Genomic DNA, 15469 nt, shown 5'->3' on the forward strand with positions numbered 1-15469 from the left:
TAATCTTTATTACACATCTTTTTTACATTTGTGAAAGGAAAGCTGAATCATTTAATTTGACCTTTTAGAACCGCAGAAATTCCTTATTATAGAAAGATTTGACAAATCCTGCAGTTTATTACTTATCTATTTTCCTTCCTGTTGCCCTAACCATTCCCCAACAATGTTTGCCATATTTGATTGAAAGAACGTTTTTTAGTCAATACAACATGTAATTATATCATTGGTTACGTCATACCACAAAATAGAAGCTTGTTAAATCTTGCATTGATAGGTGGCTCTAGGAGACATGCAAGTGGCGGCTAGAAATTGCTGGAGCAACAGTGATAATGACGATGATGCTGATATTGGTAGCGCAAAATACCACTCTCGCGCTCTTGACTGCGACGTAATGCCAGACCCAACCCAGGATGTATTCACACCGTACGGGGCGAAGCTATGCGTTGGTCGTTGGAAAGAGAATCCTGATGAAGAAGACTATTGGTGCCACAATGAACACGAATGTCTCGTGCAAGATCATCGACAAATAAAACTTCGCTATTTAGTGATGATTCGGTGAACCCAGCCTTTGCACTACTGCAACGTACTCATCCCTTTGTATTGCTAAGGCACATGGGGTATTTGTACCCTGCAAGTTGCAAAAAGGGTACTATTTTTCATTCTCAAGCTATCAGAACCTTATCTTCACAATATTGCAGTGTTTATTCGTTGATAATGACTATAGAATGAGTTAAAATTGATAGGTAATAGCACTATTTTACTACAAGGATCGTTTTACCTTGTCTATGTAAACTTGAAATTGCACAATCATAATTATGATCTTTGTAATGACATTATCTTACTAAACTGTCTGAAGATCCAGTTGCAGTATCGCGTCCTTTACTGGCCTCGGACGACTTATAGTTTGTAAAAATTATTCATTTGTTCTGGAATTTCTACTGTAGCCATCTATTATGGTTGCAGCGGATATCATTTCAGGTTGTAAAAATCTGCGAGAAAGTCGATTATTTTTTGAGCTGAGCAATGTTCAGAACATTGATTTTTCATTTTCATAAATGATAAATGTTTTTGACACCAATGAGTTTGCCAAGGCATTTAAAATCACCTGAAGAGAGGAGATTCTTATGTTGTTTTAGTGAAACTCTGAAAATAAAATGGAGTGGGTTTCTTTGTTTTGAATTAGTATTCTTTTAGAGTTGTATTTTGTTTCCACAATTTTGTATCCACAATTTTCTTGTAAAACATTTTATCTTTAATATTGTATCATTTGTAGATCTTGTAGTTCCTACTTATTGCCTAATTTTTACCCTTGATTGCAAGATTCTTAAATCCGGCGAAAGGCTTAATCTTCTTTTATCCAAGCGTTCCTTTCTTTGACAGTATCAAAACAACATCTTTCACGCAGAGAAACGTGTTTGCTATTTGTTAATGACAATCTATCATCTGTACATCTGGAGATAATTCTGAAAAAGTTGATGATGCTCTTTGTGCATTCAGAGATTAAAAACATTTCAAAATGTCGGTATGAATGTTTTTAATTTGATGATAAAAAAATAATTACTTAAGAACAAATGAATGCAAACAAAGGAAAAACGAAGAATTTACGAAAAAAAATTTTGAGGAGTTGTGCAATTTATAGTCTAATTTTTATTAGGTGTAAATTAAGATTTCATAATTGCTATTGTCACATTCTCTAATTTTTAGCTGCCATTGCTTTGAAATTCTGACTGCAGAGTCAAAGCAATGCGACGTCTAGCGTGAAACATTTTAATTCCTAAGCGTCCATTGATTTTCTGCAAGTGTTAGGCCATTTTCGTGTCCATGTATTTACAGCATGATGTTCGTCCTGCTTATGAAATCATTGGCCAAGTTATATCCTTTCAGTTGTACTATTTTGACTGCCTTGGGCTGTTGTGAGTTTCTTCTCTTCTTTGGTCATTTGTGAATCGACACCAATCCATGTGTACAGAGTCATATTTTCGGTTGTCACGACAGAATATCTCAAAGAGCTTAGTCCATCTTTATCGATAAATTTGCTTCTTCTATCCAGGAGCTGCTTTCTAGAAACCATGAAGAAGTTTCAAATTACTTTCTGTAGGTATGTGATTAAAATATAGATATTGCAGTTTTCTCTATGTACAGGGAAAATTTGTGCCACTATATGAAAACAAACATACAGGAAGATATGTACTGTAATTCGTAAAATCTTTTTGTTGCTCCGTTTATCAAAAATGTTGCGCCGCAGAAAGAATGCAAACAGATACGAGAAGATGATAATTGTGCGGAAAAACCAACATGATCCACTTTAAAGCGAGCAATAGCTTGACCCTATTATGGAGTTCTTGGACAGGTTACTCATTCAAATAGTTACTTGACTACATGACGTTGACTACATGAAAAACAGATTGAAAACCAGGCGTTGTGTTTGCTTTTCTAAGCAAGACAAACCCAAACTTGCTAGATCAAAATTTTGCTGAAAAATTCTATGTGTATTTGTTTATCTTTGATTTCTTATTCTATTTTCATGTGCCAAGTTAATGGTACTGGAATTCAAATCTGATACAGTTGGTACCGACATAACCTTACTCTTTGACGATCTTTTATGCAACGTCTGCTGAGATCTAACAATACTAACAAAATGCATCCGACAATACTAACAAAATCGACAAGTTTGTTATTGCTTATGCAAGAAACTGAACTGTGGCATTTGATTGCTATTATAGCATTTCTCACGCATAGTCGGTAGCTCATTTTCGATGGTTTCATGCCTTTGATATCATAAAGTTTGCTCGTTGTTTCATTGCTGCGTAATTATTGCTAAATGGAAAGGTTTAAAGTGGAAGTAAAAATGGAAAAGTTAAAAGTACGAATATTGGGCTTCAAAGCAATGCAATACCACGAGGTTTACATCCATCTTAAAACCAAAATTATCCAAATAGATTTTTGCATTTGTGTGTCTTATAGCAAAGATACTCAATGAGTTTACATGTTGAAGTGGGGAAGCTACACAGAAAATACTGCCTGTCCCGCATATAGATTTATTCTAGGGTGTTGTTACGTTGTTCTCTTTTGCATGTGAGTGAGAGACAGCCTCTCTCCGATCTTAGTTCATTCCAGTAGAGAGAGCTCGAGTTGTGTCCGAATATCCTTATTCAAAGGATTCTATGCAGTTAATGCCCTCCTTCTGTTAAATCCGTTTTCAATAAAAATCTGAGATCTTATAGTAAAGGTAACTACAGTATGTATAAACATCACTTACGCCATTTTGTTTTTTTCACTTTGACTGTGTTTTATCATGGTATAGCGACCAGTCTCAAACGGTGCCCGGACAAGACGAAACTCGTGTCTTTGTACACTGGGGGAAAAAAGGCCAATGAGTTGTGTGTAAATACTGGTGTCACAATTGCTGCATTCATCAAGCCAATCTTTTAAATTATTTGTTCACTTTTTTACAGATTATCAATGAAAAACATAACTTTGGAGAGATTCAATTATTTTTGCAAGCGGCCCGGATCACCTAAAAACTCTAGACATGCGGAAGATGGATAAATCAAGAGAAACGGGATACAACATTTTTATAAAATCAAACTCGACGATTCAAATTTGACTTGAAAAATATTTTCTAAAAGATTTAATGTAGAATGTTTGTTAAATTATAATTGGCTTTGCTTTCACTAGACATTTAATGTTTTTTTTAGCGTATACGATTTTAAAATATTTCTGAAGTAAATGAAATTAAATCAATCTATTAAAATAAGGGAAAATGACATTAAAGTGCAATAAATGAAACCAGAATTTATCAAATGGTGGTCACCGGTAATACATATCGTCGTCTTCCGCACCCCATCCGTAATATTTGTTTGCAAATCCATTCACCTTAATGAATGCTTCTTTTTTGAATGATGTCACTCCTCCAAAAATAAAGCGATAAGGAAGCCTGAAAAGAAATTCATTTATCCATTATTATAAAAGTTAAGTGTTAAAACATGATGCAAAAATTGTCCTGATCCCTTCAAATTGCTGGATATAGTTTATTGCACATCTCACTCCATTTCATTTATAATTTTTTATACATAAAGAAATCATTCAGAAATAGATAATATCTAAATAATTATCTACAAATAGGAATATATTAATAGAAAGAAACCTTTGGAAAATCAATTTGCTGCTTCTCCAGGCAAATGTGTTTAGCACTTTAAATACATTTTAAGTTGTTTTTTTTTAGATATTCAGTAAGTTATTTTGCGAATTTCATCAGAAGTTTCATTCCATGCTTTGCACGCTGTATAATGAAAACTTTTTGTGATAATTTCTGACCTGTTACGTACCTATCAATCTAGAGATCTTTAAATTGCCTGGTTATATTAGAGAAAATGATGCAAAAACCTTGGTTCGCATTTGTCCCACAGTTATTCAGGACAAAACGTTTTGAGTAGGAGAAACTTTGTAGGCGTTTGAGAAAAGATAAATTTGCTTTCGATATACAACATCGGCAGCAAACATGTGACTTTCAATTAATGCATAATAAACTGAACAAAGCTGTGATTTTGAATGAATATTCTCGTATTTTTCTAGATAGGTGACCAAGCTTCTAATTTGCCTTAAAATAATTTAAGGCACTTCTCTAAGTCATTCGGGTAGATAATAAAAGGAAGGAGACCTAGACAGGAAGATTGAGGGATTCTACAAAAGATTTCTTAAGAAATCGAAATAGACTGACAAAGACTGACAGATAACCATTTACCTAGAAGTCATGCATGACAGCAATGCCACCATTCTAGTATCTTTCTTTTAGATTCTTTAAACAGGACCTTAACAAATAGAGGACAACATTATCTTGTTATGACAGAAGTTTTTCTATATTTTGTCCCTGGTGAAAGTCTGGTCGTATTTTGCAATCTCGTTATATAGAAAATATAATGTATAGAGAAAATAACTGTGGCTCGCACAATGTTTACTGAAACGAGCGAATGGCAAAAGTCCTTCGATACACAAAGCCTTTTTCTCAAGCGTGGTCGTTAGAAAAGACTTTTTGAACAGCGTAAGAAACCCAAAATTATATTTGAAATCAATGAAAATAAATTAAAATATTTTTACTTGTATTTAAACTTGTTGATTGCAGGAGCCATGTGTCTCACACTTGAGGGACACCCATAGTCATTTCTGTCATCTTCTGGTATCATATCAACATCATGGAAGACAAAACAGTCAAAATCGTTATACTTTTGCGAATGCTGGAATCCAACGTTCATCATCTTGCCCTTGTTAAATGGCTTGTCGTCAATCTAATAAAAATTCATTACTTTTAGATGGTAAATCAGCAATAGTCACAGTTTATTTTTCTGAATTACTATCTTTTATGTGCAATGCTCTCATTTGTTGGATAATTAGAGGCTCGGGTGTTCTTAACTTTGTTTATATTTCAACATTGATTTTCCAAAACTACATAGAATTGTTTCTAAGACAACTAAAAAATGGTTTGTCTGATCATTTTAGTGACGAAGTTGATAAGCTAATGAAATCAAGTTTGTTAAGTAAACATGAGAGAAAGTTTCCAAGAAACATCACCTTTTTCCTTCTAATTCTCCATTAAGGTTGGGCATGTTCTTACGGTGTTTTTAGATTTTCTGAAAATGGAGCCTCGATGTTCTTCTACGTATAGTGCATTCTTTAAAAAGAATATTTTTTCTTTTTCGTAAATTCATTGGGTACAATTTTCTTCTAACTTTATAAAGACGAAAAAACATGTTTTCTCAACCTAAAAATTTGACATAAAAACTTTATTTAAATTTCTTATGTAAAATAAAACGAGTCGGAAAGGCAGCTATCTATTAGAAGTTTCAAACTTTTAACAAAGAAAGCTGCCAAAAAAATTAAACTTGCTGAAACTTTATTGAGGTAAAAGAAACATATTTGTTAAAAGAGCCTAGCATAATAACAATTTTATCTGTTTCACTTAATACTATTTTAGCTCTATCTTTTATTTGCTGTAATACTTTGCGCCTTCAAATTAATCAAGCATCAATATTCATAATTATAGGGGCTTCAAAATCGCAATGAACTTGTGAGTTCATTGATAACAGTTAGGAAGGTGAATTTAGCCTCTTACCTGTTCAATAACAAAAATCCTATATTCTAGTTTTTGCTTTTGAAGAATCGGATGCAAATATCGCAGTAAAATGGCCAAGTGTTTATCACGATTGCGAAATGGGATTATAACAGCAACCTTCAAAAGAAAATCAAACTGCCTTCTTGTACATTTTTGTATTATTAAAAATGTAACAGAGAGGAGAGGAAGATAATCAATCAGTTTTACACAAATGTGCAAAGCAAGAATGCGTACTGTGCATGTAATGATGTGTTTAACCGTCGTTAAGTCTACAGTGGCTGATTGAATCAACAAAACTATGTTACTATTGTAACAGCTACCATTGCGAATTCTCAATTTTAAAATTTTTGAAATTTGATGCCGTTGTTAGTATATTCAGATGTCTCCGTTTACACTGAAAATTGAGCGTATTCAATACGCGCCGTGTTAAAAAGTATCCCTTTTCATTTGCGTATTCAAATTGCTTCGTTTTCATAGCAGAGCAGTGTGAATGCAAGGCAAAAATGGATTAATCTGACTCCATTTCCATTTGAGAACGGAGTAGTTTAAACGGGCCTCGATCCATGATCAAGAACTTGTGGATATCTCTCGTCTCTGTACGGACGTGTGGACAGACTGATAGGCATTTATTCCATATAAGTAGTTGAACAAAGTTTCTACCTTGTGCAATCTGATAGTAACATGGTATAAGATTATTACATGCCCCATCTGAGCACGGCCCTAGGACCTTTTACTCTCCTACCCCCCCTCCTCCCCCTCTCAACGCTCCTGACATCACGTACTTTATCGTGTTTATTTGCTTAGGTCCCGACATGCCTGTCTGTTGGGTTTGTCTGCACCGATCTTGTCTTTCTCTGAATGTATCAGCTATCTGAGACAGCGTTTACACGAGGCCAGTTCTATATGGAACCGTGCTAAAATGAGCACGGTTATGCCTTCTGTTTACACGAGACTCTTTGGAACCGTTCAAAATGGAACTGCTAGCCGTACCAAAACGGGATCGCTTAGAAAGAAAGTTAAATTTGAAACCGTTCCAAAATTTCTCGTTAAAACGCAGCCTGAAAGTATTTACTACTTCTACGGGATTTACCTTGCTCTTTGCACTGCATTGAATGGGATTCCAATGTCCCCCAGCCTTGACGTTTCTAAAAAACGTTTCTTTGTTTGCAAACTCATCGAGGTTAACATCTCTTAGATCCATTGGCAATCTTCCAACTAAAAAAGGAAGAACAAGCTAGCTTTCGAATTAATCGCACTTTGTTCGCTTTTCGTTATTTGCACGAAATTATTTAATTATATCAATTATATTTATAATACATATTTCATATTAAATTATATAAAAAAATTCATTATCAGTTAGCAGAGACTATCATAATCATGTTGGAAAAGACTTTAGTCAGAAAATCTTAGCCTGACAATCTTGACAATCCATCTCTCTGTATATATTTAGAATGGACAAATGATTGAATCGTTTTTGTGCCATTGTTCAACACAGCCACGTCTTCGTATTTCTTGCTATTGCAAAGGATCTTTCGCCGATTTCACTTGTTGCGGAGTTCACACGTATTAGATTAGAAATCATCTTCAGACGATGAATCAGATTTCTTTCGCCGATCCTTCAAAGCATTCTCTCTAATTCTCTAGGAAGACTTGGTCCAAATACGATTACGTTAGGAATGCTTCAGCTTGTTAAGGGAACTGTCATAAACACGCTTCTTATGACTAGCAACGTTCAATTGTAAGACTAGCAAAGTGCTTGACGAGGTTGACGAAAGAGGATTTTGAACGGTCTTGGGCAAAAATATGATAGCCTAGGTTTGGAAAATATAATTTCATCGTTTGGACAGAGCAGATACGTCTTACTCACGTATGTTTTGCATTCCAAAAAAACTTATAAAATTTTTGTGATTACGAACCTTAAAATTTTTAAAGACTATATTCTTATAAAAAAGTGTGTATTCAAATGTTTTGATTATAATTATCATCATCGTTTCATGGCCTGATCTTTTCTAAAGTTATCTGATGTTTTCTAAATCCGCTTAAAACTGTTAATCACCGATGAAAAGCTTCGAGCTACAGGCAATATTTCACACGGGCGTTGTAAAATATTCTACGTATGTTAACATTTCATTGGTTGTACTCACTGAATCAGCTTTCTTTTATCACGTGGTGTTCATATTGAGTTATGCGTTACATCGTGCTTTCAATGTAAATTTTTTTAAGCAAATAAAGAACATATGACAAAAGTATGGTTTTGTAATAGTTTAATTACAATTTTATGCACAAACGTATGGTTGTATAATAAATTTGTAGGGCAAGTCACAGCAGTAGCTTGACAGATATGCATGAAGATGATACATCGATCTTCCATTGGTAGAAAATCTTTTCTATTCCAACACCCTAAGGTCTTGGACGCAGGTAAATATTCACTTAAATGACATCATTTCAAAGAGCAACATTACTTAGAATATCCTCGTAATTTACCTAGAATATCCTCGTCCCAACCACATGAATGCTTGCGATCATTTTCTGGAAATAGAAGCGGCAATATCGATCCAATCTCAAAGTACTCCTTTAAAATTGTTGTTTCTCCAGTCTTTTGCATGCTCGAAAAGAAAATACTAAAGATGCTAGCTATAATAAGAAAGAGCAGTACTATGACACTGCTTTTCATTAGACGAACCATATTGCTCATAAGTTGATTTGGTTATTTATCAAATGTAGGCGAGGCATTGAAAACAATTTTTCGTTTCTTAGCAAGCTTGCTTATGTCTGTTCGGAATGCTATGTTCTGGCTGTTTGTTTTAAGGTAGTTGAAGCAATTCATAAAAAAGATAAAACATACTGCATTTGTGTCAAAAATTCTCTTTTGTGTACAATAAGTCATTAAAATGCTTACTGTCTCAGAAAGTCTTAAAGGTTGCGAAATCTCTCTGAATTTAAGCTTGGCCCTTGTACCCCTGTGCTTCAAGCTCCCATGCCCCTGTGGCCCCGTGCTCCCGTTCCCCCGACTAGGGGCGAAACTTCATTATTTTCATTAGAGGGTGTATGAAGCTTAGATGCCTGACGAAAGAACGTGTCGTGCTTGATGAAAGGGTGTGTCATACCTGAACATATTTTTTGGGCATATCGACTCAAGGGTTGAAATCATTGGGGACCCCGAGAGAGGGTCATCAAGTTTGTTTGGCCTTCAGACTCAGGCTGTTTTTCAAAGTCAAAAAGTATGCCTCTAGTTTTTCTGGAGTTACCTATAAACATTTCCGAAAAGCAAGCATTTGTAAGGCCTGGCTTTTCTATAAAAGAAAAATAGTCTTCACTTTCTAAATCTCCTAGCTATAAAGAGAGCAACTTAAAAAAGAGATTGAACTAGGATGTCAATTTCATCACAGTGGACCAACAATGCACATCTTGGAAATTTTGAAATTAAGAAACAGCTACATTGACTACAATGTTTCAATAAAGATAGTAATCCCATAAAAGAGCTTCAGTTTTATTTGTTCCTCGTCATGACCGTAGCCCTTGAAGCACCGATGTACGAACATCCGCCTTCCATCTCATTCTGTCTTCGGTTCTTCTCGATGCTTCCGTTGAGCCCAGACAGGCACGTAAATAATAGGGGGGCGTGGGGGGCGTAACGCCCCCCAAAGTTTGGAAAATCCAGTTACAGTTGGAAAACGTAACGGTTGACTTGGAATTTTTTTCTTAAGACCAAACTTGTGAATTTTATATTTTAAGAAGTTTTTTTATTTTAAATATAAAAATTCTAAACATTAAAATTCACAGGCTGAAGCTGACCCATCCAATCGTTTTCTATTGTGAATCCCGTCTCCACTGGATCCAAATTGCACACTTGCCCCGTTTTCTTTTTCTTTCTTTCTGACGGGAGTTGAATCAAATTACGAACAGGCAAGGTGAACTTACGGATAAGAAACTTGAAACTTACAGTTTGGAATAATAATACCCGCATTGATCAGAAAATATTAGAGTGGGAATTTTTTTAGAAACTACGAGTAGTTAATTCAATAAAAGATTAAGAATCTTTCAGTACTAAAAATTCTCAACGCTTCTTATAAAAAACGAGTTTATGCTAAACTCCCCCTGTTATTTGTTAATGTCCTTGAGTCCTTATCATAAATTCCTATGACAAAACTGCTGTGGAGCAAGAACACATTGCAAAAACTGCAGTAGAAGTATTTGATCAAAGAAGAGTATTTCATCTTTCGAATCAGGCATATGCACAAGTTTGTTCTCAAATCATCATTTCAATTGTAAAGAATGAAAAGGCATTTGGCCCTCTGAAAAGTTTAAAGGTAGTTTTCTTCGATCAAGAACGAAAATAAAAGGCCCAAATTCTTGGTGCTTCTATATCGTGAAAAAATGTATTTTAGATAAAATTGATCAATTGATCTGAAAGAATACTACTAATCATTAAGTATATCTAATACTGGTTTTGCTTAAATGTTGCTTTACTTCTTACAGTATGTTTAATGTTTGTTTCATGTTAATAAAAATTTAGAGATTTAGGCTTTTATGCTTTAGGCTAATTATTGAGATGTAGAACAAACTAGCAACGAACTTATTTCACATACCAATTAAATCGGCCATGGAGAATTCAAATCCAAGACGGACCAACAAATTTACGAGGAAGTTGCTTGTTTTTATGATGTCATCAAAAATTGATACAAATTTTTTAAAAATCAGGCAAAGACTTGACCTCAGCTTTTATCGTATTTTTCAACTAAATAAACTATGCAGATATAGAATCCAAGATTTAATAGAAAATATTTTCAACAGATATCAAATTTTTTGATGACGTCATAAACTTAAGAAAATTCGCTTTGAACCGCATTAATTGTTTGATCGCAACTATTTTTGTCGACCAAGTTCCATACTTGCATAGCGCATATTTAGTGCTTTTGAAGAATGAATAGAATTACTACTTTTCTTACTTCTAATCATTTTTGCATGACGTTATCATCATTTCATGACGTCATAATTTTTCACAGGTAATTTGAAATCATGGATGAGAGAGTCTCAAAATGTTTAAATAGTAGAAATAAGCTGGACAGAAGTAAATTTTGTTGAATAGGAAGTGCTATCGTTATCAGTGTCTTTTTTGCTTGAAATCCCAAAGAAAATGAGTTCAACTCATCTTCTTCTGCTTCAAGGTGATCACTAATCTACTTTCCAATCATTGTGACCAGGCGCGGATCTAGCCAAAATTTTGACCGGTTTTTGGGTGCTTTCTCCCCTTACTTCTCTGAATTTTCACCACCAGTGCATCTTTTATCAATATTTATGAACCATTAACACACAATGCCCCATGTGTAGCATTAACAGAAATGTGCACTGGTAGTGAGAATTCATGGACAAGTAAATTGTAATTTGTCTCCCTTTATTGAAAATGTCAAAATTTCACTCAGTTCAGTATGTCCTTTGATCCTCTTCTTGCAGCTTTGATTTTATTTTCGACGAATTTTTCCGAAAAAGAAAGTTAAGACCCTCAGAACAAGACCTCAGATTCTCACTTGCATCCATATTTCACTTTGTATCAGGTTGCAGCATATGATTACCGAGCGTCCACACCTTTGCGCTATAGTGTCGATATCGAGTATGCTTTTTGGCCACAGGTTCTTTTGCATAAGGGAAACATATGGGCACCGGTTTCCACAGGTTTTCAGAAAACAATAGCCACCGGTTTCCATATTGGAGCATAGATAGCATACTCCAAACTGTAACTTCGAGTGGCCACTGATTTCCTCGATTTTGAATTCCTCGGATACTTTGGGATGAAATATGAATTTAGGAAACTCTGTCAGAATCTGTGCAACAAGGGAGAGTTGTCGTTAAGAAATGAGGAATTGTGTGGGGGCTCAATTCAGTATGTAAACAGAAGACCTTTATTCACCCTGCGACAAAAGCAGCAATGTTGTGTAACGTTCTAGGCTCTTTGCTAGTGTGGAGAGACTGGCGTCCTTAGGCCCTAAGACCTGAGCCAAGTAAAACAACGGCGTAGTTATAGAACAACGTGTTTCAATCGGATTCAAGACAACACAAACTTATTTTTAAGCCTGGTTTCCATTTGATCGTTCATGATCGCTGACGATCGCTGAGGATCGCTGGAGTTTTGCAGCGATCGTAAACGATCAAATTGAAACCGCATGTCGAATTTGTAGCGATCCCCAGCGATCGTGAACGATCCGATCGTTGAGGATCGCTGGAATATAAATGATTTCTATTCCAGCGATCCCAAACGATCCACAGCGATCCAACTATCCCACATTGCGCATCAATTTTCCTCAGACGTAAGATGCATCAGTGTTGCTATACACCCTATAAGGTGCTTTTAATTGAAATATGCGAAAACATTCAGAAATCTATCACCAGATTTCAAGATTAATTTTACCCTAAAAATATTTGCACGTATTCACCTGAAAAAGTATTCACGATCGCCCAGTCGCAATTCCTGCATGAGAGTGTAAAACGCACCATATTCGTTTCTTCTCTGAAAAATTTCTCTGACACAAAATCGATGCTGCCTTCGCTTATGCCGATCGATTTGCTTCTTCAATAAAAGTAGCACAAAAATGCTTGCTTCCATCAGAAATCTTTCGTCTACATCCGCCATTTCAAGAAATCTGCAAAAAGCGCGCCAGAAGCATCCAGAAAGGCAGGGATCCTCAGCAATCGTGAAAGATCGTGAGCGATCACGAGCGATCCAGATCGCTGCAAAACTCCAGCGATCCTCAGCGATCGTCAGCGATCATAAACGATTAAATGGAAACTACACACTGACGTAAGACAATAGATACCTGACAAAAAGATAACGATTGATCACAGATACATCACGCAACACAACTAATTCATTAACACGTTACAGTTGCAATTAAAATTTTAGATAAAGATTCAAAATTCACAGAGAAACAAAGCTTTGAGAATTTGACCGGTTTTCTGAAACCTGTGCAACCGGTCTGGATCCGCGCCTGTTGTGTATGGCGCGCATATACCGCCAAAAATAGCTCTTTCTAAAATTTCACCAACTTTCTAAAAGTTTAGTGATCTTCTAAAAGTTCAGTTGCTCTGTCTAGTCTTAAAATTTTAGTAATTTCCAAAGTTTCAACCACCGTTCAACTATTTCTAAAATTTCAATTACTTAAGCAACGTTTCTAAAATTCCAATCGCTTGCTCTGCGAGATTTCTAAAATTTCAGTCATGCTAGGTTAGTTCTAATATTGCAACCATTTCTAAAGTTTGAACCCCCGCTCAACATTTTCTAAAATTTCAATCACTCAAAAGTTTCAGTGGCTTTTCCAAAATTTCAATGGTGAATGTTGATAACCACTTCCTGAACTTTGCCAAGCAGCCTCCTTTTCCACCATTTCCCCGAGAAAGTGAGTGCAGGTGGCAGCATGGCTGGCATTATTGCTTCAAAAAATCCATGACCCCGGATATGCAAAAAACTCAAAAAATGAGAAATTTCTAGAAAATTATTTTTTGGGTCGAAACAACCTAAAAAGCTTTAAAATACGTCCGCAACACCATTTGTGGAGTTTCCGATGAATTTCAGGCCCGTACTTCTTTTATCAATATTTATGAACCATTAACACACAATGCCCCATGTGTAGCATTAACAGAAATGTGCACTGGTAGTGAGAATTCATGAGGCAAGTAAATTGTAATTTGTCTCCCTTTATTGAGAATGTCAAATTTTCACTCAGTTCAGTATGTCCTTTGATCCTCTTCTTGCAGCTTCGATATTATTTTCCACGAATTTTTCCGAAAAAGAAAGTTTAGACCCTCAGAACAAGACCTCAGATTCTCACTTGCATCCATATTTCACTTTGTATCAGGTTGCAGCATATGATTACCGAGCGTCCACACTTTTGCGCTATAGTGTCGATATCGAGTATGCTTTTTGGCCACAGGTTCTTTTGCATAAGGGAAACATATGGGCACCGGTTTCCACAGGTTTTCAGAAAACAATAGCCACCGGTTTCCATATTGGAGCATAGATAGCATACTCCAAACTGTAACTTCGAGTGGCCACTGATTTCCTCGATTTTGAATTCCTCGGATACTTTGGGATGAAAAATGAATTTAGGAAACTCTGTCAGAATCTGTGCAACAAGGGAGAGTTGTCGTTAAGAAATGAGGAATTGTGTGGGGGCTCAATTCAGTATGTAAACAGAAGACCTTTATTCACCCTGCGACAAAAGCAGCAATGTTGTGTAACGTTCTAGGTTCTTTGCTAGTGTGGAGAGACTGGCGTCCTTAGGCCCTAAGACCTGAGCCAAGTAAAACAACGGCGTAGTTATAGAACAACGTGTTTCAATCGGATTCAAGACAACACAAACTTATTTTTAAGCCTGGTTTCCATTTGATCGTTCATGATCGCTGACGATCGCTGAGGATCGCTGGAGTTTTGCAGCGATCGTAAACGATCAAATGGAAACCGCATGTCAAATTTGTAGCGATCCCCAGCGATCGTGAACGATCCGATCGTTGAGGATCGCTGGAATATAAATGATTTCTATTCCAGCGATCCCAAACGATCCACAGCGATCCAACTATCCCACATTGCGCATCAATTTTCCTCAGACGTAAGATGCATCAGTGTTGCTATACACCCCTATAAGGTGCTTTTAATTGAAATATGCGAAAACATTCAGAAATCTATCACCAGATTTCAAGATTAATTTTACCCTAAAAATATTTGCACGTATTCACCTGAAAAAGTATTCACGATCGCCCAGTCGCAATTCCTGCATGAGAGTGTAAAACGCACCATATTCGTTTCTTCTCTGAAAAATTTCTCTGACACAAAATCGATGCTGCCTTCGCTTATGCCGATCGATTTGCTTCTTCAATAAAAGTAGCACAAAAATGCTTGCTTCCATCAGAAATCTTTCGTCTACATCCGCCATTTCAAGAAATCTGCACAAAGCGCGCCAGAAGCATCCAGAAAGGCAGGGATCCTCAGCAATCGTGAAAGATCGTGAGCGATCACGAGCGATCCAGATCGCTGCAAAACTCCAGCGATCCTCAGCGATCGTCAGCGATCATAAACGATTAAATGGAAACTACACATTGACGTAAGACAATAGATACCTGACAAAAAGATAACGATTGATCACAGATACATCACGCAACACAACTAATTCATTAACACGTTACAGTTGCAATTAAAATTTTAGATAAAGATTCAAAATTCACAGAGAAACAAAGCTTTGAGAATTTGACCGGTTTTCTGAAACCTGTGCAACCGGTCTGGATCCGCGCCTGTTGTGTATGGCGCGCATATGCCGCCAAAAATAGCTCTTTCTAAAATTTCACCAACTTTCTAAAAGTTTAGTGATCTTC

General features: G+C 36.0%; 2 protein-coding genes across 2 annotated transcripts in view; one reads left to right on the plus strand and one right to left on the minus strand.

Annotated features, from left to right (window-relative positions):
- LOC135690140 (poly [ADP-ribose] polymerase tankyrase) overlaps positions 1-826 on the plus strand; it is a 34390-nt gene extending 33564 nt beyond the window's left edge. Inside the window, exon 46 of the mRNA XM_089108593.1 lies at positions 275-826. Coding sequence (XP_088964719.1) covers positions 275-559 — 285 coding nt within the window. The 3' untranslated portion in view covers positions 560-826. The remainder of the gene's footprint in view (positions 1-274) is intronic.
- LOC135690144 (beta-1,4-N-acetylgalactosaminyltransferase bre-4) lies at positions 581-9695 on the minus strand. Its single transcript, XM_065207621.2, has 7 exons — positions 8594-9695; positions 7200-7324; positions 6110-6226; positions 5098-5285; positions 3815-3937; positions 3260-3355; positions 581-2060 (listed from the first exon to the last, which is right to left on the minus strand). The coding sequence occupies exons 1-7, from the start codon at positions 8802-8804 to the stop codon at positions 1871-1873; spliced, it is 1050 nt and encodes a 349-aa protein (XP_065063693.2). The 5' UTR covers positions 8805-9695; the 3' UTR covers positions 581-1870.
- Between the last annotated feature and the right edge of the window lie 5774 nt (positions 9696-15469).

This window comes from Rhopilema esculentum, chromosome 5 (genome assembly GCF_057945365.1).
Source record: "Rhopilema esculentum isolate cy_ngs chromosome 5, ASM5794536v1, whole genome shotgun sequence".
NCBI lineage: Eukaryota > Metazoa > Cnidaria > Scyphozoa > Rhizostomeae > Rhizostomatidae > Rhopilema > Rhopilema esculentum.